Here is a 25,576-nt window from a genome sequence, read left to right on the forward strand (position 1 = left end):
CATGCGTTCCCCGTGTTTCCTAAAGGGGAATTCATTCTCATGCACGTAGGATTTGCTGGGCAGTAAGTGAAGCCTTCAGTTGATGGTATTCGCCGGGCAATCTCGGATAAGTCGATTTGCAAAATACCTGCGACCAAGACCCGTGTATTTCTTAAGTTAAGAAGCACAAAAGAAAAAGAAAAGGCAATTGGAAATGAATGAAGAGAGCATTTTATTCTTTTGTTATATTGTCATATTGCAAAAATATCCCAATATCTTCTCCACGAAGACACAGCATCTGTTTCTACTGCCAAGCTCTAAATAAAATATTTACATTAAAAACAAAGATTTAGCTTCCATTTTCTGTGTGGGCACGGAACACAGTGGTGTTCTCCTCTCTCAGCTGCTTGGATGACTCCCAGAACAGCAAATGGCCTCAGGTGGGCTGGCTGAGCTTTGGGGGTGAGAAGCTGAAGACAGGAATAAAAACAGTACAGTCCTTACCAAAGAGCTGGTTTGTTTTTCTTCAGGGTATGCATTTACCTGGAAAAATACATATTTAGACGAGCCATGTCAGATGAGTAATTACGATATTAGTAGTGGTTTTGGAGAAGTAGAGTGGCATTCTAGGTGGCTCTTGTTAAGTATCTTGCCTTTTCTTCACTGTTTTCACTTCCCCGTGTCTTCCTGGAAGGGTCTCCCTTTTTTTTTTTTTTTTTTTTAAATGGGTTTTAGGAGTCTTCTGAGTGTGTGGATTCTCTACATTATATTGTTTGGAAGGTCACACTCGGATCATAGAGAAACCAAGGAGGTGTTACTATGACAGATATTCTGGCATCACCATAATAATAAGCAAGAAGCAACGCTTTGCTACCAGCAGGCATAGAAAGGCAGACTTGATTTGAGTTTCTTCTTCTATGAAGAACTGATTAGTAGTGTGCTCACTAAAATAAAAATTCTCATCCTATTAGATGAGTGACAGTGTTTCAAAACCTCACAGATTACTTTATACCAACTTGGAGGAGGCATTGGAAACCATGAAAATGCAATGTGCCCTTCTAAATAAAACATGAAGTCCTGCCTTCAGTTTCCAACTTGTCTCCTACATCCATACTATTTCTTTAACAAAAAAGGTTTAAAAGATATTTCTGATATGGCTGTCACATTTGATACCATAATTTGCAACTTATATCTTAGGGGGGTAGTTTACATAAGGCAGGTAAAAGCATTAAAACAATATGACAGTTAAGTTTGGAGTTTTTGTTTTCAACCAAATGCTTAAAAATAAGGTCTACCAGGAAATTCTACTAATAGTTGAATTTGTTTTGTGTATTCTCATAAATTTAGTATTTTGAATGAAGAATTAGATTTACTTAAAAATTAGGCAAGGTTTTCTGTTTGTAGCAAACTTTAATGTAATCGTTCTAATAACCCACCTCCCTGAGAGTGGGTGCCAGATTTCTGGATGCAGTGGCGCATGCCCTTCTTGGTCTCCTTACCTCCTCTAAAGTGCATGGAAACTGCTAAACACCAAAAGATTCATTTCTCCATTTGTGAAAACTGTGAACTATATTTTGAAACGTGAAACTCTTATACCCCTCTACCTCTCAAAGTCCGTCAGCCCACTGAGTCGTGAAACTTACTCCTCCGTCCTTACGCTACGAAATCTTCAGAATAACCCTTTCTGTTTAATGAAAGAGAGTTACAGCCAGTCTTCAGAGGCAAGGATGGTCAGACAATTAAACGAGTCACCCATTCTATCCCATTTGTGTTACTTGGAAATTTATCTCCATTCGTTAGAGTAGACCTGGTATTTGAGTAGATCACCTGACTGAACAGAGTTCTGCTGGCAGCATGTTTTTCGAGGCAGCAAATCAGTTGCATCAAATTGGTCAATTGTGACCTATTTCTGTTTTTCTTGCTGGCTCTTTAGTCTATTTCTTGTGGTGCTTCTCTGATGGAAGTTTTTCGGCCATTTTACCTGATAAAAACAGGGTCTTTCTTTCTTTCTTTCTTTTTGAAATTTACTCTAAAAAGCACTATAAGAAGGAAAAAGTGGTCCACTACATGAAGGTGTGATATATTCAGCAAGAGCCAAGTTATAAAGCTGGAAGGAGAGAGGCGAGCACTTAGACATTTAAATGGCCAAGTTAAACACAAGACACAGTTAGGATATCTGGACCCTCAGGTGTTCATAAACCTGTACCAGGGGCCTCTAGAGAGAAATGGTGGGAACCAGGGAGAAAGAGAGCCCCCAAATTACCTTGTTTAACTTGGCTGTCACAGTAGCTAACCCTTTGTAACTTGGCACATTTTGAAGTTATCACACTTAATGATTGACCTTGTTCCTTTTTCCCATTTACCTTCTTTTGTACTTATAATGCTTTTTTTTTTAAAGAAGTAATTTATTAGAAATATAATTAAGTGGCAAAAATGTAGCCCTCAATTTAAAGAAGAAAGGTAAACTATAGAGTTTGAATGAAAAGGCAGTGGATTTTAAGTCCATAACCTTTTGAAAGTCAGAAAACCTATCTATTAGGTTGTATTTTCTACTGGAAAGGCTCTCAAAATGGTAGGTGTTAAAAAAACCATCTCAGGGAGCTTGAACTAGCCCCTAAACGGAATAGAAATGTTAAACTCTCTCGTCCTTACTTAAACACATTTCCCCCCGTTTTTCAAAGACAAAATATATTTTCTTATAGGTAGACAGGTGAAATATGTATATTAAAAAAAGTGTGGTTCTCTTATACTCCATGTGTTGCAGTTCTTAAAAAAAAAAAAAACAAAAAACCTTACCACTAGAGATTCAGTTTGGGTTTTGGAAATGATGCCATAGAAAGAAAAAAAAAAAAGTCCTGAATTTTATGTGAAAAGACAGTTGCATTAAGACAGTATTATAGTTTGCTTTTAATTAAAACTTACTATGTAGCTTTTCCCTCAAAATTCTTTTTGGATAAGCTAAACATGACTACCTTTTTTAATAACTAAGGTGAGTTTTAAAAAATATTAAGATATCTATATTATCTTTATCTATATGTTCTTTTTCATGATCGTGAGGGCAGAACGCTCTATTAATGGTGCAACACACAGCAATGTATGCTTTTACTTTTGGATTTGGATGCTAGAAAAGCCTGATTATTGGAAATACAGCAGAAGCTCAGTGTTTGATATCCATACCCCCTTCAGACAGTTGTACTTGTTCTTCTGTTCATCTATCAAGCAGTGACTGTTTCTTCCCTCTACCACCTCTAAATTATACTGACTAGATGTTGAAGTCATTAAATTGATTACAGTCCAATCAGTAGACAATCCGACATAAACAAAAACAGCAATTACAGTTGGCAAGAATCCCACGAGTGCTAGTCAAAGTTCCAGAACTGATGGTCCAGTGAGTCTTTTCCAAAACGCTGGATTTCATGATTTTAGCAGGTCTGGCAGCATCTTCTTAAAAGGAGGGCACAAAAATTCATAAGATTCCACTTGGCCTTAAAAACAAAAACATCTGTTTGATGCATGAGTGGATTGTTGGCTTTTATTTACCCAGCCAAAAAAGGGTAAAAAATAGGATATTGAACATAAAAGCATACATGTAAAAATGAAATTACAAAGGGATTTGAGATTAGCAGCTTTGTATAAAGCAAGCTGTTAATAATGTTTTCTTTTTTGTTTTGCCAGGGTATTCCTATATCCCTTAAAATCCGTTGTCGTTATTGACAGCAGTTACATCTAATAGTGATGGCAGAATTTTTCAACTTTTTGCTCCCAGTAATTGTACTCCTTTTTACTTGCTTTTTTGGGTCATTGCGAGTCTTCTAGCATATTTGTAGGAGATTTCTTTTCATCATATAGGAACATTTTTGCTCCCCTCCTTTTATTTTTAAAGAAAGTCTGTGAGAATTGACTAGTCTGGTGAATTCTCGTGAAATACTTGTTGACATAAGTTGAAATGTAATATTAAGTATACTTGCTTGAGTTTTCATTTTGATGTAAAACCATGCAATGAGGAGAAAGAGGTTTTGATAGTAGAAAAGAGCAATTCTACCAAAATCAATTAAGAATTTTATGAAAGTTCTGTTTTTCCTATTACTGCTTTATTAATTCATCTGACAGAATTCACATTGCGGGTTTTAATGTCATTAATTTGGTTGCCATAGAATACATTCTTTATGGCTAGGTTTAATAGATACCATGTTGAGTTTTTAGTTACTTTTAAAGGAGAAAATAATTTTAAGACTTGGAACACTTGCATCATATTTTAGTAGCCTTATGGATTGTTAAAAATGTAAATGTTGTCATTAGGTATATGTTAAAGAATGCTTTTGAATTGAATGAAATTTTGATATGAAGGCTGATATTCCAAATCAAACCTCTGGCTAAGTCTTTTCCCAGATGTATTTAATTTTTTTTCTCCATTGACTCCTGTTGTGCTGTCAAAGGTTAAAGTTAGTTCTGTGGAGGGGATGTGTGCAACTTTCTAATCCCATTTCAATTAAATATGAAATATGTTCCTGTTTTTTGTTTGGGGATTACGAGTTACCCTAGCTGGGACTGCATACCTTTTTTTGTTGTAGTGAAAATGTACTTGTCTGATTTAAAACACGTTCCGCAACAATGTTATTATAATGCAATTAAAACTTAAACATTAAAGTTAACATTAGTAAATTTAAATAGCTCTGTTATAGTATTAATCAAATAGTGTAAGGAAAGCTTTTAAATGGTTTAAATAATTATGCAACTCTTGGCATAAAAGCCTGACACAAGATAAATCTTTGAAAACTAAGTAGAATCATGGCTTTTTTTTCTTAAACTTTAATTTTAGGCAGCTTGGGCTTTTAGCATGCATCACATTCCACCTCTAGTATAAGTAATTATGCCAGTTTAGTAATTATTAGAGATGAAAGAAATTCAGTAAGATACGAATTCTTTAAAACTTCAGTAGCTTCAGTTTTAGCAGGGATAATGATCAAGCAGCAGTTATCCAGCTGCCTGGGGACCCTGCCACAGCTACAAGCACTGGGCTGATCTTGGGGGTATCATTATTATGGCAGCACGCACTACAGTTGGCATTTCTACTCTAGATGTCTGATTGTAGAGGTTTATAATTTGGTCATAAAAAAAATCTGGATTCAAATATGACTGTCTAGAAACTCCACTTCTTAGGAGATTGACAAAAAAAGATAAATGCATATGCACCTAAAAATTATTATTGTTGGACACCATATATTTTCATTTCATAGGATAGCAAATGATTTTTAAAATCCTGAAAGGAAAACTCTGTATGTAAATCTGTCATTTGCATGTATATGTGTTTGAGAATGTATTGAGCATTTTAAGTCTTGTTTTCAAATGCAGATGATTTGTTTCAGAAAGCATGTACTATTCATTTGTGAGCATAGCTCTCAAACTGAATATGGTCAAGTGACTGACATTCAGAATATTTATTTTCATAATAGTACCGTTCGTCAGAATCACATTTTGGTATTTTGGTTACAAGAAATATTTTGTTATATATTTTAAAACAAAAGATTTCAGTGCCTCAGTTATCACAAGTCAGTAGGAGATAGACACGTAAATGGTATGCACACACACAAATATACTCTAATGTTCTATTTGACATACATTTTGCTCGGCAAATCCATATGAGTTAATCAGTGTTTAAGGGAAAAATTGGATTGAATTGGATTTTGCCTAATAGACATTGGTATCGTTGTAAGGAATATAATTTCCTTTTAGAAATTAAAATCACTTTACCATTGAGTATCATTACTTCACTATTTTTATTACCATCTTCTCCTTTCTGTCTCACAATTGGCTTTTTCCAAAGTTTCCTATCCCATCAGTGTACTGTGAGAGGTATCTCAAGATGGAAACTCATTTACCTCATGGGAATGAAGGAGATCCATGGGGGCGCCTGGGTGGCTCAGTTGGTTAAGCGACTGCCTTCGGCTCAGGTCATAATTCTGGAGTCCCGGGATCGAGTCCCGCATCGGGAGCCCGCTTCTCCCTCTAACCCTCCCCCCTCTCTGTCTCTCTCATTCTCTCTGTCTCAAATAAATAAATAAAATCTTAAAAAAAAAAAAAAAAAAAAAAGGAGATCCATGGCTCTCATTCTTGAGTACAGATAGTCCCATGTATTCCTACAGAATATGTTTGTGAAGACAGGGCAAGTGAGGAGTCGGTAAGGTGAATGATAAATCGCTGTACTACAGGGGGCGCTGTGACCAGGGATCTAACACACATTGTGGTGTTTTAAACTCTATATTGACTTCTAGAAACAACTTCTAGCATTTCATATGTATCCTTTAATATTATATTATTATTTTTCTTCACAGTAAAACCAGATTAGATCTCGTAAGTGCATGAATAAGAGTAAATAATAATTACTTTTAGCATTCATAATAATTTAGCTTGTCTCAGTTGTTTTGAGTTTATTAGACATATGTTTCCCCTCACTAGTATCACACTTTGGTCTTTTCTTAATTTTAAAAATTAAAAAAAAAGCAATTAAGTATTCACAAAGAACACTCCACTAAGTGGCAATGAAGCCAACACAGAGCTATTGGCTGGGAGGTTGGGCTATCATGAGTTCACTGGAATGTTTTGTTCATTGGCTAATGTGTGGAATCTGAAGTTGCTCTGCGTATTATGTAGGGTGGTTGGGGCTGTCAATGTGCAATATGAAAAGTTAGATGGACTGTTTGCAGAGGCAAAGGTTAAAAAAACAAACAAATTGTGGGCTCAAGAGAGTGCATATTAATTCCTGGAAAGAGTAGAGAATAAAAACAGAAACAATTAGTTATGGTCATAAGTATCATGACTTGGATATTAGTACTAGTAGGGAGATGGTTGCAGAGTAGAAAGGGCAAGGGGGTGAGTTTTGATGCGCTGGCTGCACTTTTTTGGCAAGCCACTTAACCTCTGTTCTCTAGGATTTGGATTTCCTCTCTGTAAAATGAGGGGGTTCATTTCATCACTTAACAAGTGTTCCCCCGCCCCAGGGCTTCTTTTGTTCCTGGCCTTGTGCTAAGTTCTGGGAATTAGGTTGTGAACCAAGCAGACATAAGCCTTGCTCTTAGGAAGCTTATGGTCTAGAAAACTGGATGAGATTTTAAATATCTTCCATTGCTTTTTAATTTTAATTTAGGAAGGAAGCAAAGCAAGTGAGGAGAAAGAGATTCATATATATGATATATTCCTTTTCTTAACAAGTTAAGTCAGTTAAAAAAGTTAGATAAAATGAGTTTCAAAACATTTTTGGCACGAAAAGTTGGTGAGCTATAATTTTTAAGAATAGTGAGCAATGTTTCCACTTATAATTAAAAGGTAAATATGCTCACTTGAACTGAAACCACTTAACACAATATATAGAATATTTCCATCTCTTTTGGATTTAGGTCATTGACTTAGCAGTATCTTTTACTCCTCCTAAAAGATCTGGATAACATTTTTGAAAGTTAACTGTGTGATATCAAAGTTCATCTTTAAAAAAAAAAATCAAAGATATATGTCATCTTTTAAGATAATTGAAGGCTCTTAGAGAATATGTATGATGCTGATATTAAAAAAACCAGCAACACCAAACTTCAGTTAGGAATCCCTGCCATATAAAATTGAGGTGAAACAAGTCATGAGGAATTCATTCCATTAAATATTCAGGAATAGAACACTAAGGAATGAAACAAGTTGGTATTGAAAAGTCCATAGCACAGGTTTGACTATTTCTCCCCTGGGAGACAGGTGAATGCTTTGAAATAAACTTCCACAGAATCATAGATCTTAAGCATAAGACAATTTAGAGATAATGATATTGGGTGTCTTGATGGTCTTCATGTTCAAAGATGTGAGTGCTGAATGAATGGTGATGGTGGAGTGTAACTGACCGAAGAAAAAGATGATCAACATGAAATCCCTTTTGCCTCCTCCAAAATCATATAGGTCATTTACATAAGTATTGCATCATTATACCAAATTTTTAATCTTCAAAATAAAACCATTACAAGATAATAACACCATTTTATAGCTCCTGTTAAATGTAACTGTTTTTTATCCTTGCTGATTTGCATATTTAAAACCCAGTCTGAGTGTGATGGGCTGGCGGACCCCCGGGATGGCTCCCTAGCTCTGTCTTTGCCTCTGTGTCCCTCAGCCAGGAGAGTGCTCAGCCAGGTGCCTGACTTATACTTGGTGCTTGGTAAACTTCCAAGGAACCAAAATCACTTTGTTTCTTGCCAAAGGAGTGTGTTGATGACTTCTGATTCCCTCTATCTCTAACACTGTAGATTCTCATCCTGAGAAATTGTAATTCTTGCAAGTTGATCAATAATTCATATTAATGGGGCAGGCATGCTTTTTAAGTTGTGAACTTGATTGGGTTGCAGGTGATGGAACAAAACCAAACAACAGAGGTTAGATGGTCTTACTTTCCACTATGATTTCTTGTCCAGACTCCTTGTTTAGGGAGCTAATATAGAAGAACACATGTATCATACACTGAACCACCCTTGGGGCTTTTATAAGGAATCTGACTCCATCCAAGTTTTGGAATTTCCATACAGCAGTCGGTAGTTTCTAGAAGAGAGCCTGGGCCTAGTGACCAATTCAGCTCACTAGGGGATTGTCATGTCTCACTGGGAGCAACTCTAACAGACGCAGCCGCTTTGGACTAGAAATTATGTGTGTGTATGCATGAGTGTGTGACCAAATCTGTTTGCCTGGATGTTTGCGTGGGATGGGTATGAACCTGCAGCAGTACAGATGTTTGAGCCAAGGTCAAAGTGTGTTGCTTTAAGGACAGCATTTTAATTCAGTTTGACTTCTCTTGGCTAGTCATCTTCAGTTCATGTTCATCCATTGGCCCAGATGCTGGTACCATTTTCGTATAGCAGCATGGCCCAAACCTTTAATGATTTTCACGGCTTCATGTTGAATCTCCTGTAGGCTTACTGTGAATTCACAAGTCAGTTTTGTACAATAATAAAGACTTGAATATTATTTTCATTTCTTCCTGACCCCCCCAAGTTAAAATGACTCTTCTCTCTATTAATCCCTCTATACATACCATAGAAACCATAGCACTAAGTTGGTTTTCTGGTTTGTTGAGAGGCCCTCTGAGAGCAAGGCTCTGTGTTTCTTTTTTTAAGATTTATTTGAAAGACAGACAGAAAGCAAGAGAGAGCACATGAGGTGGGGCCAGGGAGAGGGAGAAGCAGGCTCTCCACGGAGCAGGGAGCCCAATGTGGGACTCGACCCCAGGATCCAGACTTGATCCCAGGATACTGGGATCATGACCTGAGCCTAAGGCAGACGCTTAACCTACTGAGCCACCCAGGCGCCCCAAGGCTCTGTGTTTCTTTTCTTGAATCCCCATAACCTAAAGCTAGATGGTAAACAAACAAATGTACAAGTACACAAACAAATGTAGTAATTTAGTCATTTGTTTCATCAACAAATATTTACTGCACATTCAACTTTTACCAGTCTAGGAGTGCTCAGAGTTGGGGATGCTATGAAGGAATTACAACCAAGCAACGGAAGCACATTAGATGGACAATTGAATCGGTACTAATAACTTACCATCATGTGAAAGGAAAGTACTGGGTGTTATGAGCACATTTCACAGATATTAGTGAGGTCAGGGCAGGATCATAGAGGAAGCACTTTCCAATCAAATCTGAAGTTTAATATGTTTTTTTTTTAAAGATTTTATTTATTTGAGAGAGAGAGAGAGGGCACATGAGCATGGGGTGGGGCAGAGGGAGAAGGAGAGGGACAAGTAGATTCCCTGCTGAGTACGGAGCAGGAGACGGGACCCCAGGACCCTGAGATCATGACCTGAGCCAAAGTCAGACACCTAACCAACTGAGCCACCCAGGCGCCCCAAGTTTAATATGTTTTTGAATGAAAACTATTGAACATGGTCATGCATTCTATAGGATTTCTAGTTGAGCATCAATTATGTCAGGTGCTAAGGATACAGTAAGGAACAAGTCAGACCCAGTTGCTTGTGGGTTTCATGAAGCTCACAGTCTATGAAGACTTACTGAGATGATTCTTTGTTCTCCTCATGATGTTGTTTAACTCCAGTCTGTACTTACTTTTGCAGCAACAGTATGCTTTCAATTCATACAAGTGGCATCTCTTTTATATTATTTGCACTTGGCTAACTTGTGTGTAAGTTCAGGCCATCCTTTGGACATGGGCCTGGTTTTTCCACTCTTAAGTAAACTACCCTAATTACATCCATTGAGTTTTTCATCATTAGATCTACTTATTCTTGCAAACATCTGGATTTCTTTTCATTTTTATAATGTTGTCTAAATACTGGATAAAAGCACTCATTTTGGTATCGTAAGACAATTTAACAACTCTCCATTTTGCCTCATAGATACTTAGGAAAATGTATTCAAACCATGCACTATGTTTCTGCTTATGATCTTTGCAAATTCTTAGCACAATTTCCACATCAAGGAGCTCAGTAAACACTAGAATATGACCATACATCAACAACCTGATTCTGTGTTTTATATTCTGTATAGTACATTCTGTAATTGAAAACTTACACAGAGAAAATGGAAGATCGTAAAAAAGTAATCTACCTACCCAAACTTTTCAACTCACATATTTTAGACATTTTCTGTTGTTTCAATTCATAATAGTATTCTTCACAAAGTCCCCCCAAAACAGTCTGTGAGCAGATGTTTGAAGCCGGAGCCACCATCCACGTAATTCTCCAAGCCAAGTCTGAGTGAGATGCATTGACACCCTGGACAGGCTAATAATAATGGGTTGCCTCTTCCAACTGTTCTTTAAATATGCTCCACAGTTGTTTTGAGAGGATGAGGATTCTAGTGGTAATGTCCTCAGACAGTAAACTGGACCATGGTTAGATGGCAATATATTCATGTGGGTATCTTGGGTATCTTTCCTTCCCCAACAGAAGTGAGAGCTCTCTATGCTGCCCTCCCTAAATATATTTCCAAGAAGCCCCTCCATACCAACCACGAGGACCTCTCTTTTATTCTAACAACTCTGTACTATCCATGGCATGGTGTTCCATCATTCCACCCTTCCCCTACTGATGGCCATCAGCTTGTTTCTATTTATTTACTTATTTGTTTGCTTGATTTACTATTTACAGATGTTGCTTCTATAAGCATATACACATTCTTGCTGACATGTATGATTATATAAATGGGATAAATTCCCCAAAATGGGATTGCGGGGTATAGGGAACATGCATGTCACATCTTGATAGATCTTGCCAGTGTGCCTTCCACAGAGGTAATTCCAGTGCACACTGTTGTTAGCAGCAGGGTTGGAGAGGATCTGTGTTTAAATACTTTATCTTTACTAATGTGACTTGTGAAACAGCAAACTGGTATTTCATTGACATTTTAATTAGCATTTCTATAATCATGATCCTCCTTTCCTATGTTTATACATCACTTGTATTTATTTTTCTGTGAATTGTCTTTGTATTTCTTTGGCTCTTTTATCATTTGGTTTGAAAGCAGCTCATATTAATAGGAAAATTAGTCCTTTGTCTGACTTACGTGTTGCAGATATTTCCCCATTTTGACTTTGTGGGTGGTAATTTTTTTTCTTTTGTCGTACAGAAGTTTAAAATTGTTTATTTTCAGTTTTGTCAGTGCGTTCCCTTGTAAGTAACAGATTTTGTGTGTGACATAGAAAGTTTTTTTTTTTCTTTCTGATCATTCTTTTTAGTTTTTAGTTTTGTCTTTCCCATGAAACTGGCTGCAGGGTCTTGTCTAGTCCCCTCCCACCCCTGTGTCCCCAGTACGTAACCACATTTCTAGAAATATAGTAGGTGCTCAGCAAACATTTAGTTAGTGGGTCAGTCTATATGGTGGTTAAGAGCATGGCTGTTAAGCCAGACACCCTGGGTTGAAATTCTAATCTGGTTGACCTTGGGCAAGTGATTATATCACTGGACTACAGTTTCTCTATCTGTAAGTGAGGGTAATGATAGTACCTAACTTATACAGTCTTTATGAGAATTAAGAGTTAATTCATGTAACCTCTTAGAATAGTATCTGGCAAATAAGAAATACCTAGTCAATGGTTTTTACTCTTACTCTCGAAGGTTTCCTGTCTTGCGAGGAAGCTCTTCCTCCCATGGTATACAACCCTTTTCTATTCTAGAAAATTATTTTTTGGTGTGGTTCAGGAGTAGGGATTTCTAGGTATCTGTGTAGCTGCACACAGCCTTTTCAGAGGCCTGTCTTGGGTGGGTTCCTTGCAGACATCTTTGCTAGGTTCAGTGTGTCATGGCTAGCCGCTACACACTGGTCAAATTAGTGCCTGGTTCCAAGCTCCATTTTGCTTTGCCAATGTAGACAGTGTTCTGAAAGAAAAATTCCTGTAGAAATTCCAATTAAAAGATAATGGAAGTATAAAGTGGAGCTAATTAATTTTAGAGCCTCTGCCATCTTTTTGGTAAGTCACGTCTGTGTCTTTGAGGTTCTTTGCAAAAGGGCCAATGCTAATTTGCAAAGGTAGGCTAATTGTTCTTGGGAGAGGAGCTAGAGACAAATAATTCACATATCATTATGAAGGTTTAATCATAGTAGATTTATTAATAATCCTTAAATTAAAAAGGTAAATCTGGGCTTGGGTTTACAAAGGAATTAGCTGAACAAGGGGATGATTTTCTACATCACCATACTCATCAGTACATTTATCTAGAAGTGTTTTCTTCGAGGCTTCTGAGTGGAATTCAGTGTTGTCTAGAAGCACTTGCAACTCAGAGTGTGAAGATGGAAGGAGAACACAGGAATGCATCTGCTGTTAACTACCAGTCTGTGTCTGGCTATGGCTAGCCACTGCTTTAATTTTATGTGAAATTAAATATGCCCCTTATTTTGGGGCAGATTGTCTGAAATTTCTTTCCTCTTAACTTCTCTTTTCTCTTCTGCAGTAAATCCTAACGGTTCATTTTGCTTTATTTTTATTTCCATGACCCCCCCTTGCTCATTCAGTCACCGGTTCTATTTTGTTTAGTTCATGAAATCCTCCAGTCCCCACTGAAGGATTGCTGGGCTCCGGGAGTCCCTTCGGGCTTGAGAAACCCAGCCATCGGCTGCTGGTTGACCTGCACACATCTGCTGATGCTCTGTGTGGGCACTACCATCTCTTTTTATTGTCATGAAATTATAACTGTCATAAAGTTGTCTTTCTATTCAGACCAAGCCTAAAACCTTAATATATCCAATCAGATGACTTTCAAATAGCCATTTATACTTTTTCCCTTCAACCTTAATGCTAAATGAAGTGAAAGAAATAGTAATGAAAATCAGAGTGGAGAGAGTCAAGAGGATTGTATGAGGCTGCTTTTAATGAGTGGAATATCCTTAAATGGATAATGAGTGACAAAAGAAATTTGACTTCGATTTCATTTAAAATAGATGTTCTAGAAGACACGTTAGGAAGGGTGTTTTGGGCTATGGTGGTAGTTTGGGCTGGGAGTCTCAGAGAAGAGCTAGGTGTAGAATGTTCTGAGGGGTCAAGACATAGAGCACCCATCTCCCCCTTTGCCTCCGAGACCTAGACCCGAGAGCTTTAGTGCCCCATTCCAAGTCACACTAGGACATTGTGACACAAAGGGAGGAGAGTCACAGTCTCTTGATTTCTAGTTTTAGGAATTGCCTTTCCCAGGTATACACATTCTAGACTGTGGAAGGAAAAGTGACTTTCCTTGCCTCTCTCAGATTCTTCACAAAAGCCCAAATCTGGAGCTCACTGCTCTGGGAGATCACCTTCCTTGCTCTAGTTTTAACTGTCAAGGTCTCAGGCTTTTGGTCCTGGGGGTACAAACAACATGTCCCAGTGAGTTGACCTGAGGGACCCAGTGTCCGACGGGGCTGTTTTTGGATCCTGCATGTCGTTGAACCTTTGTAAACCTCACTTTTCTTACCAGTAAAATGGTGAGAATCTACTTCACAAGATTGTTGTATCAGGTAACAAATGTAAAGTACCTAACATGTGTCTGGCTCTTAGCAAGTTACTAACTAGTTGCAGCCTTTTATTATGGATGAAATTCACAGGGCCGCTGAGGAAGCATGCACGTTTTATCCTCTTTCTGTTTCCCTCTCCTGCAAAGTCCTGAGGGGTGACATAGTTCTGTGGCCAGCTGGACTCTTTGTGTCTTGCGAAAATATTTCCTCTTCTGGAGATGGCCTGAGAGAAATTGTGCGAATTTTTATATTAAACTTTTAGGAAACATTCTCTACAATAGAAGGCCGGTAATGGATGTGAGTTCACTATGGCGAATACTTTGCATTTGGGAACTTTAATGTTTCAAAAAATGCTGTGTATCTATTTCATTTTATCTGAAGTGCATCTTATGTCAAGTATTATTATTCGCATTTTATAGGTGAGGAAAGCAAGGCTCATCCAATCAGCATGGCTGAAGTAGAAAAAGAATGTAGACTTCTGGATTTGAAAATGGGCAGTCTTTAATCTCATAATTTTCAAATAGAAGAAGCCAGAACTGGTCTTAAGCCAAATCAAGAGGTGGAAATAATTAATCCTCTGGACCCCACATTTCTCCTGTGCTGTTCCCTTTTCCTTTAAGCATTGAGATCTCAGTTCCCTCCCCTATTACACCTCCCCAGAGGAAGTTACTTCTACAAGAAAAAAAATGTATTAGTCAGTTATGCCTGAAAGAGAATTAAAAGCAGTGGAAACCTGACAAATCCCTAATTGTGTGATTAAAGGCTTTGCCTTCTGATAAAAGCATTGCATGCTTCAGAAAGCTGATCTGGGAGGTATTGTAGAGGAGGTGGTGCTGGGGTGCTGGTGTGAGAGATCCAGGTGCTGGTAAAATCTCAGCAGAAAGACCTCCTCACAGAAGCTGAGTAGACTTTCAAAGGTCTTCCTCTGGATGCTTTCGCTCAAAGGTCAGGAGATTTGTTAGGGTGGAACCCACCAGTCTGAGTTATGGGGAAAAATGAGTGATGGTTGTGCCTGCAAAATTATAACAGTGGGTCTGACTTTGGGTTGACTAGCCTCCTGATAATGTCACATTAGCTGTTTTAAATACACTGTGTGGAGAAGCAAATTCCTATTTCCAACTGGCATGCTACCATCCTGAAGCAATGTCCATTTTCTTTGAAATATGCTACTTTTTTCATACAAATTTTCTTTGTGGTATGAAGAAATGGACACAACTGTTGGGGATGGGTTACCCCAAGGACTGGCGGGACATTGGTGTCATCTGCGGAAGGACTTGGGCATGACACATCACCATTCCCAAAAAAATGACTTCAATTCAGATGTCTTATATATGGCATTTCAGAGATGGCACTTACTTTTTTCTTTCTTCCTTTCTTTTCTTTTTTTTTTTTTTTTTTTGGTAGTGTTGGCTGAAAAGGAAATTTCAAAAGGATTGGATTTTTCAAAATTAAAAGCAACAGTAGTAGGATTGATTACATTAGATCCCTTGTTATTCTTTTCGGAAAATAGGATGAGATCTGGCCCTTCTAGCTCACCATCTGAGAACATGCGTGCTCCTTCCCCATGTGTATTTACTGAAAATTATGTTTGTGAAATATATACATATATATATGCACACACACATATATGTATATCTCCTTATTAAATCACATGGTGAAAAAGCAAAATGATTAAATATGGGTGCTTATTTATCAGCCATTCTCCCTGATGCGTGATTGATTTAGTTGATTGTACTTTATGCATATTTGGAGATTATCTGATACTATATCATCATTTAATATATTTTTATATATAACATAAATACTATAAAATATTTAACATATGCTCACATTATCTTGACAGGTCAGGATTGAAACAATATAAGCGGGAACATATTTCCACAAGTGACTATTAATTTATAGTTACTAAGATAATGGCATACACGTTCACTTTCAGTTCTATCTGGGTAGCTCTGTAAATTGTGTATTGATTATGCTAATGGCATTGGTGTCTTTATTACTCGTCTGCAGATACATGCAGATTGAATGCACATTTGGCAAGGTTGTCATTCTGTAGGGAAAAAGTGCATTTTTAAAACCTGGTTTTTGGAGAGATTGAGTTAAAACTAAAGAAAAACATTAATTAAACACATATAGAAACTTAAGGAATTGTGTTCTAGGAAATGAAAAGTGCCGTTAAAAATGATGCTGTTATATTTCCTTTGTTTCATATTCATTAAGGGAAGTGTTGCAGAAATGGTACTAATTCAATAATGATCTATTTTTATAGTTTATTTTTGGTTGTGTGGCTTCTCTTGCTTTGTTTATCAGGCTGAAGGAAACTTAGACATTTAGGGTTGCATGTATTTTGAAATTTATTAGCCCAACTAGAGAACAGAGTGAATTTCTTTTTTTCCAGTTATACATAAATTTTCTTGTATTTTGTAATAGCTCATAAGTCATAAGCCATAGCTCTTTTTGCTCTGATCTTTCATTATACAAACATGTACCTATTTGGTAGGATTTTTCTCTCTCCTTTTTCCTCTTTTGCTGAGCCGTCATGGTACCAAAGCAGTGGTTTAGAAACCACCTTCTTATCTTCCTGAATGGGATCACTTCTTAGAAACGGGGCCTTCCACTGTGTGCCAACTAAGAAAGAAAGTTAAAAAAAACCCTTAAATTTGTTTTCAAGCATTTTCTACTTTATTATAATTACAATTGGATCCCCAATTTGTTTGAGAACCAATAGAAGCTGCTAAAGGGAAAAAAGAAAAACAAACAAACAAAAAAGCCGAAAGTTTTCATATTCCTGGGTGATATGAGTACATTTAACAGGATATTAAAGGTCCCAAATTTTGTGTTTAATTCACAACCTTGAGACAAATTCAATTGTCCCAGTCTTTCAAATACAGCATTTAAAATTTAGAAGGGGAACTTCCCAAATTAAAAAAGGAAAAAGAAAAGAAAGCTAATGAAGAGAATTGAGTGATAATATTGGATTGATTTTTGTGAATGAGAGTGGAGTTTATCTTCTCAAAATATAAAGATGAGCACTGCTACATTGTAGCAAGTGAGAGAGAGTTTCTTGTTCAAAACAAAACACTTTCTGCCTAAACTCGTGTTTCAGTAAATTGTTGAGACAGTTAACTTTAAGTGTGGAATTCAGAAATACTGTTACAATTGGACTGGTGTTATCTAACATAGCTGACGTAATAAGAACAGTTGGTAGAAGTATCAGAAAGTATGATGTCTGGAATATGAAGGCTTTTTGCCCCAGATTTTCTTTGGCTGGGGTGGAGTGAATGCTTCTTGGCTGGGCTTCTATAGCTGTAGCTTATTTGTTACATTTAAAGAGGAAATAACTAGACCCTTTCCCAAACATCCAAATGTCTAACTCCTAGGTTCAAGTATGTTTCAATTGTGATTGTAGTTGTCTGAAGAAACATTTTGCAGTATTTCTGAAGAAAGAGATGTTAGAATCAATAGCCGTTTTTATTTTTAGTCAAATTTTGGATTTGTTTTCCCTTGGCTTTGTGTATGTTCGAAATAAGGCTAAAGTAAAAAGAATCTCACCAAAGGTCTTAGTCCCCAGAGGTGTCATGGGGGCCCTTGCAAATCTCTTGCACTGGATTAAAAAGTTAGCTGGTGTGATTGTGGTGTTTCTGGCCGGTCCCTCTCCAGTTTCGGCTTTGGTGGGATTATGGATAAAAGGCAAACTCTGGATGTAAACACAGTGAGAAAAAGTAAGCCATTAACCTTGATTAATACACCTGTTTTAAACATTTTTTTTTTAAAGATTTTATTTATTTATTTGAGACAGAGAGAGAGAGAGAGAGCACATGAGAGGGGGGAGGGTCAGAGGGAGAAGCAGACTCCCTGCCGAGCAGGGAGCCCGATGCGGGACTCGATCCAGGGACTCCAGGATCATGACCTGAGCTGAAGGCAGTCGCTTAACCAACTGAGCCACCCAGGCGCCCCAATACACCTGTTTTAGAACTAAGACAGCAAGCCCATCTCTAGGAATGGCTATACTGCAGCCTGTACCCGGCAGTCATCAGCCAGCTCCCCACCTTCTCATGCCTAAACACAGCGCGAAGTAGTGGTTCCTGTGCCTTTTTTTCTGCCACTGACTGTTTGCACTTTATTCCCTCCTTTCCTGCCTCATGTCATAGCCTCCAGACTGGTTTCCCTGCTTCCAGGTCTGGTACCCTAACAAACTACTCTCTCCATTTCCAATGGGGCATCTTTCTAAAATGGAAACGGAGATCAGTCCCTCTCCTTCAATCCTTGGGTGACTTCCCCTGGTGCTGAGGTTAGCATGTGAACATTTAGCTCACAGTAGCTCCTTCGTGGTCTAGCTGCTTTCCCAGCCTCCTCTCTGCCAAGGCTCCCCTTTCCCCCCACTCTATGCAGCACCCCTCATTTGAATAGCACAGAAAAACTTGCACTTCCTGGAAGGCATCGTGTGGTTTTATGCCTCTGTGTGCCTTTGCATATGTTTCCTCTGTTTGGAGAGCCATTGTCTACTTGTCCTCAGGGCTACCCATCCTTTAAAACGTAGCCCAAGCTGCTCTTCTTTAGGTAAAAATTCCCTGCTCTGCCCTATGTGATTTAAATGCCCCTGGTCTGTGGGCTTCTCTGTCTAGTACTGACCCCGCCTTTTGCACTCATTGATTTACTCACACCCCCCTCCCCCCAACACTCGTGCTTGCCAGCCCTCTCACATCATGACAGATGCCGAAAAAATGCTAAGTTCGAATGGCACACTTGGGTAAATGGGAAGGCAATAGGACCACAGCTTCCCATTATCCCAAGCTGTACATGGCTGATTCCAGGGCTGAATGAAAGTATCCTCCAACACCTGACTGGACCCACTTTTGACCTGCCAGTTGGGAAGCTCTTCCACAGCTTGCAGGCTCCTTGGGACAAGGTCCTAGGCTTTACATCTCCAGGGCCTTAGCCAAATGCCCCTTACTGAGCCTGGGTGCTTAGTAAACATTTGTTTGCTGAAGGTGTAACAAGGCAGCTATTGTAATTCAATTTCAAAGTTAAATGACTTTAAGGCAGGAGTGCATCGATAAATACTCTTTATGAAAGTTGGAGTGCTCAAATTGCTCTCTTCTAAATTTTATGTTAAGGATAAAGGGGGACTAAGTGGAAGAAAGAAATTGGGGTATGATTCTGATCGGAAGGGGAGAAACTTTTTATTTGGTTCCAAAGAGTGTGTGTATGGTTCTCTGTATGTGGTGGTGGTGGTGGTGTTTTTAACCTCTCCCAAGGTGAATTTCCCCCCCACTTAGCATCTTCCTGCAAGGAATTCCACTGTAGATAGAAGAGTGGTAATAAGTTCATGTTTGGCATATTCTCCTTGATTATAGTACATCTGTGATATTTCTCTTTGGTCTTCAAGGACCGCGATAGACCTGTAGAACAATTAAGCAACACCGCGGAAATTCTAAATTCAACAGCGTGATTTTGTTTAATAGAGAGATCATTCTGTCTGGGAAGATTTTATAGACAAAGGAAAGAACAAGTACTTGAAAAGGTTTTTTTTTTTTCTTTTTATGTAAAACAATTTAATAACTTTCAGAGAATAGAGTCATTGCAAATAAACATGGCAGAAAAAGTAAAAAGCACATTTTTATCCTTGACCGCCCGAGCTCTCCAGACCTGTTGGTGCCTGCCGGGTGAAGGTGATGGCCGGTGCTGTCCTTCCAAGCTGAGAACTGGGTTTTGGATGTGCATCCTTTGCCCCCGCACTGGTTGCTTTTGTTTTTGTTTTGTTTTGTTTGTTTACCTTTTCTTGACAGTAGAAAAAAATGAGGCAGCAGACCAGCAGGCGGGTGTGGGCCAGACGGCTGCACAGTCTGGTAATGCTGCATTCCTTCATTAGAGCCTGCTTGCCATTTTATAACAGTGTGCGATTTATTTTCCCTAAATCTGTTTTCATCTTATGGGATTTCAAGTTAGAATGCATAGCTAGAGCCCAGAAAGCACAAAATAATGATCCCGCCCTTTGGTTTTTGAAAACTAGGAAGGCTTTCTGCTCCCTGTTTAACTCTTTATAGCCTGAAGGTAACTTTTCCTCTGTTCTTAAAAAGTATCAAGATACATCAGTGAATGCAGTTTGAACCCCCTTGTACGAGAGGAATGATTTTGGACATGATTTGCCTTAAACAGATAACATTTGATTTTTCTTTTTAGGCATGGGACTTGCAACCATGCCAGTAAACCCTAGAGCTAGCTGTACATACAGATGTGAACTTTAAAAACAACATTAGACAATTAATGATTATTTGACACAAGATGGCTGTCAACCTGGGGTTCATCATTTGTAGTGATTTGGGGGATTTGAGTGTGAGTTACATTTGTATAAAGTATTTGTTTACTTATTCATCATAGGATTTCTGAGAATAAGACACTGAGTTATAATGCTCTTTTTATTTTTAGACAAAATCCTTGGAAGAAAACTGAGGCAGCTTTCTCAAGTAACAAAATCATCATATTTTTACTAGTCCACTACTAGCGTAGTGTTGGGCCCACTTTTTCCCGAACATTTACTTTTTTTATAGTCTTAGGTAATTAAGATCCAGGAGGTCGCGTCATCACAGTGAAGTCAAGAAGTGTCTGTTTTTGTTTTTTGGTTCTTTTAAGACAGTATGCACTTTTTAGTTGGCGATTTCTTGAACTTACTGGCACTATGTGGGTTGAGTTAAGATTGAGTAATTCATGCCATGGTTGTTTAATTTGGTGAAAAGCTGGCTATGACCTGAGAACAGACTGTTAGGAAATGGTCATGTTTTAAGTTTGCGTGTGTGTGTAAGTGGAGTATTTTGGGTTCATTCATCTCTTGCCAATCTTAGTTGTTAAGTAATCTTCTTGCATTCATATTTACATCATCTTCAGAATCTTGTGTTTCTGCCACTCTCATAAAACTGACTCGGGTTTGTAAGGTAGAGCTTGGTGCTTGGAATTAACCAGGAAAAGCCTCATTTATATCTCCTGCAAGAAGGACAGAGGGCCTGCACTGTGTACTGGCTGCCAGAAGTTTTTATAGTAATACTTTGTATCTAGGCTCTGGCTCTTACCATTAAATGTGCTTTTTATAGAGTACCAAGTTATAAATGTAGTGCAGCTACGGCATATTAATCTTACTGCAGAGATTTAATGAGGCAGTTGTTTTGCGATGGACACTAGTGGGAGCAGGGAGCGACAGAGTTTTACTTTACCACTGAGCTGCAGAAATATTCCTTGCCTGGTAATAATTATAACCACATGATCTCTTAGTTTTTCTTTCTTTTGCCAGTGCTTTTCCATGCAAAAGTGGCTTGGAAGGAGGTCCATTTCTAGGCAGTGAAATGGGTTGGAAATTGGGCTGTTTTCTCAGTGGTTTGACATTTTAGCTTTGATCAGGCATGGGATCTTTGTTGCACAGAGAGAAATATGTAAGATGAGTTTCAAGAATACAGATAGTCTTTGCCAGTCCACTGAGATAGCTTTTAGATATTCATTACTTTGACTTGACTTTTATATAGGTTATAAAAAGTAAATGTGGTGAAACCTCATTTTTACATGGACAGAATAGAATTTCTGCTGGTTGGCCTTAAACTGATCCCACACTTGAAATTAATTGAAGTCCATGGGTTTATTGCCTCCAACACTTTTAAGCCAGTGCAATTTTTCATTTTCCCCAAAGTTGAAATTTTATTAAACCAAGTTATAGCAATAACAACCCTATGAAGGGGAGGATGAGAAGGAAAGCACCACCTGCCAGAGAACATAATACGGGGAAAAACATACTTCTTTTAAATTTCCATTTGTAAGTAAAGTTAACAAAATTGGAAACAGAGAGCTGCCATTTATTTTTTGCAATAATAATTGTGTCTTTGTTCCAAAATTAGGTCTTTTACCCAGGTTAGAACGCTATAAATGCGGGGCTTCATAGCAACCTTTTGAAGGGATGAGCTGCAGGTGAGCTCAGTAGTGATGGACGTCGCATGTCTGAGTGGCGTCCTTTAGGTCAAAGGACAGAGAGTGGTGTCTGCAGCTGGGATAGGGTTTGCAGTTCTAGTGCAGGGGAGCTGTGGATATTTAAAAATACTGCCCTTCGGGGGAGTTTGGACAACAATTGAGTTGAAAGAACAGTTGTCCTTCTTGAAGTGGTGTTGGGAGCAGGGCAGTACTTGCAGGCGTGGACCTTGTATTTATAACCCCTTAGGTTGAAGTCAGAGATTTGAATGGCTCGCGGAGTAATACAATTATTTTTTATGATTGGATCTCAAAGGACTTTATAAAAACTACATAACTGAGGCCATGTGCAATTACTGAAGTGTAGCCACCTGTGGGAAAGAAATGGTCGACAATGTAAGCTTTCCAGAGTCTTCCTTACAGCAACTGACTCTGGGAGCCGAGCCCCCTAACACAAATAAACATCTTTTGAATGGGTGAGAAATAATTCTTCATGAAAGTGGAGGTTGGGAAAAAAATCTACTCACAGAGAGAGAGAGAGAGAGACTGAGATTCTAGCACTCGTTACGCCAAGGCATCGTAGACTATAATGGCACCCACCCCCCCAGAGGGTCCCTCTTAAGTGGTGACCTAAAAACAAATTCGCCAGTTGGCTGGAGCATGCATCCTAAAGTTGCAGCAGAAGTGAATAAGCTTGACTGACTTCAGTCCCTAAAGGGTTCTATCTGTAAATGCAGAAGTGGAAGCAAAAACATTTTTTATTAGTCTTAAACTGACCCTTATTTTAATAACTAGCCACAGTGTCAGAAGCACGGACCGGAGTCATTCTTTAGCTTTTAAGAGCTCAAGCATCATGAATGCATGCCTATTTGTTTGATATTTTTGATACTGGATTCGTGTAAAGTGTCCATATTCTTGAATAATAGGGAAGGCGAGTTTTTATCATTTTTCTCTGCGTACTACTTAAAGTATTCAGAGTGTCTTCTTATTTAAAAACAAACAGGCCTGCAAACTTGATGCATAGCATTTAAATAATCGTATTAAAATTCAGACTTAGCACCCACATTTCCCTCAGTGCTATCAGTTTTATGAGAAACTGGAATCTCATGCTAAACAATGGAGAATATTCAGTGTGTGCATACTGCCTTCCAAAAAGTACTTAGTGGTGTGAGGGCCAGTTTGCCGTAATTGGGACAGTTATTTATTTTCTGGACTTTCTCTCTAATTTGGCAGTATTTTACCACTTAGTTTTAGTTTGTTGGAGATCTTTGAACCACCACCTATTTGTTGTGGTGTGTGAAATATCTGAAACCAGCAAAGTCAAATGTGATGGATCATCGCGTCAATTTTGGGAAATGTAGGCATGTAGGTACTTTTTAATTTGGTGGTACCTGATCTGTTCCTCTTTATAGAAAAAATACCAGTTAAAGGACTTTTTATGCACATTTTTTCTACCTCCTCACTCCTCTCCCTTTTTATCATCACTAAATAATATTTACTAAGCACTCACCTGGACACAGTGCTGTGCTGGTCAAAGTACAAGACACACAAAAAAGATCCTGTGATTACTCCCCCAGGAATGAGCAGTCAAAACCCCAGTCTATTGAAATGGGCACTGTGTAGAGCATTGAGATAATAATTTTCCAGATGGCAAATCAACCCAAATTACCAATTCACTTAAACACTGTGTTCTTTAAAAACAAATAAACAAACAAAATACTTGTTCTTTGAGATGAGAACTCTGCTCTGTTCATGAGCCCAAGAGATTATTATATATGTTGAAATGTAAGTTGATTCTGGCACACGTGAATCATCTGAAGGGTGGTGACAGAGTTAAGTTTATTGCAGATGCGAAGAAAGGCTTTAGAACAACTGCCAGCAAAAAAGGGACCATAGTGACTTGTAAGAAGGAGGGTTCGTAGAAGCGTGTTACATGCCGGGCAGCAGAGAGCATTTCCAGACAGGAGGATGGTGGTGTGGTGGCACTTAACAGATTTTTCTACGACATCTGGGCTAATTTTGGTTCTGTGAATTCCTGATTGTAACATTTCAAATTTTTATCTTCCCATATTAAAAAAAATTGACTACAGATAATGCATTACATATTTCTTAGGTATCTTGATACAACTCTTTTATAACCATTTTATTGACTATATTTTGAGACATAATTTATTTCTGACTTTGGAGGACATTTTGCCATTAGAAATTAATGTCCCATAAATTATGTCACAGATTATATTACCCAATTTCCCCTAAAGAGGCATATTCTGTCTTTCTCTTCCTTCCCCACTTTTGCTTTCCTGTAAGAGGAGGGATGGCACCAGGATGTTTGGGGGCATCGCTAAAATGAGTCAAAGGACCACACATAGAATCAAGAAGTATCTAAAGTATGTATAGAGCTCTAAGTAAAAATGTTACATGTGTTTTACTCTCTCATTCCCCCTTGCTATTTGTGTATCATTCTTAGGGGTAGAATAGAACTATTTTTAGTTTTCCCGCTACCTTAGCTTTTTGACATTGGTAATGCAATTTAAGTCGTTGACTTGATTATAATTTATAATTGCTCTTTGTATATATTGCTTTTTTTGATGATTACTTGTTTGAAAACAAGAGACGTGCCAATATATTTACACTTGAATCCGTGTTTGTAAGAATGTTTTGCTGTGTGGTAGAGCTTATTTGGCTATCGCTGTCTAACAAATAATGGGGTAACTGTGTGTTTTGACCAGTTTGTAAGTAAAGGTCAATTTCGTGCCTATGGTAATTAGCTTAGCTTATTCTAGACTTTTGGCTAATTTGGGTAATTTCCTGTGAAACAGTATATTTAGCAGAAAGGGAATTCATTCTTACGCACAGTGGTTCTTTTCCTTTACATCGGAGACTTTAATTTTAAAACTGATTTTTCTACCTTTTAAGCAAAACCCCCTAAAAGGCTATGAAAAATATCAAAGTTCACCTTAAGAGTGGACAGATGAATTATTTGAAGGAAGCGATGAGAAAAAAAGGCCCACGTGGCGGTGGAAAGGAAAAGCGTCAGCCATCCTGAAGTGACACATCTTAGGCAAGACTCGCTTTTGGTTCCTCTGGAATAAAATCTGCCACGGAGCCTTCCTTCTACAGCTTTGAGGAAAATGGTGCTTCTGTTTTTGGTAGCAAGAAGATTAAACGTTACTTGAAAAGAACCTGTCTTTAAACCCCGCACTTACAGTCTTGATTTTCTTTCAGACCCCAGCTGTAAACTTGAAGACAAGACTGAAGATGGAGAGGCGCTAGGCTGTAAGAAGAGGCCGGAGGACGGAGAGGAGCTGGAAGACGAGGCCGTGCACAGCTGTGACAGCTGCCTCCAGGTGTTCGAGTCACTGAGCGACATTACCGAACACAAGATTAATCAATGTCAGTTGACAGGTAAACAATACTTACCACGTCTTGTCTTCGAGTACTGTCCTATTTCTTATTTTTTCAGTTCATACTGTTTTTTTTTTCTCTTGCTCTCCCAATTGTTTTACTCCCACACTTGAACACATAGGTGAGTCTAGAAGTGCTTTCGGAAGGATTCTAAGATGGCCGTTTGTGGCAAACTCAGCATCACAGTCCTTAGATTATGAACTGTACCTAGATTTTAATAGCTAGTGGGTCTTTCTTTCTTTCTTCCTTCCTTCCTTTCTTTTTCTTTCTTC

The 25,576-nt window shown here is 38.3% G+C and overlaps 1 protein-coding gene across 7 annotated transcripts in view; it reads left to right on the forward strand.

The window, feature by feature from the left end:
* ZNF521 (zinc finger protein 521) overlaps nucleotides 1-25,576 on the forward strand; it is a 275,012-nt gene that overhangs the window by 3,293 nt on the left and 246,143 nt on the right. For 6 of the 7 annotated variants that reach the window (XR_010407277.1, XR_010407278.1, XM_045886904.3 and 3 more), the window contains one exon: nucleotides 25,125-25,304. Coding sequence is in view for 4 of the 7 variants with exons in the window: in XM_045886900.3 (XP_045742856.1) it covers nucleotides 25,125-25,304 (180 nt within the window). In the remaining 3 variants the exon portion in view is untranslated. The remainder of the gene's footprint in view (nucleotides 1-25,124; nucleotides 25,305-25,576) is intronic. The other variant, XM_045886902.3, reaches the window with a different exon arrangement.

Source organism: Mirounga angustirostris, unplaced genomic scaffold, assembly GCF_029215605.1.
Source record: "Mirounga angustirostris isolate CCGP_5_RB_7025 unplaced genomic scaffold, mMirAng1.0.hap1 SCAF_14, whole genome shotgun sequence".
Classification (NCBI taxonomy): Eukaryota; Metazoa; Chordata; class Mammalia; order Carnivora; family Phocidae; genus Mirounga; species Mirounga angustirostris.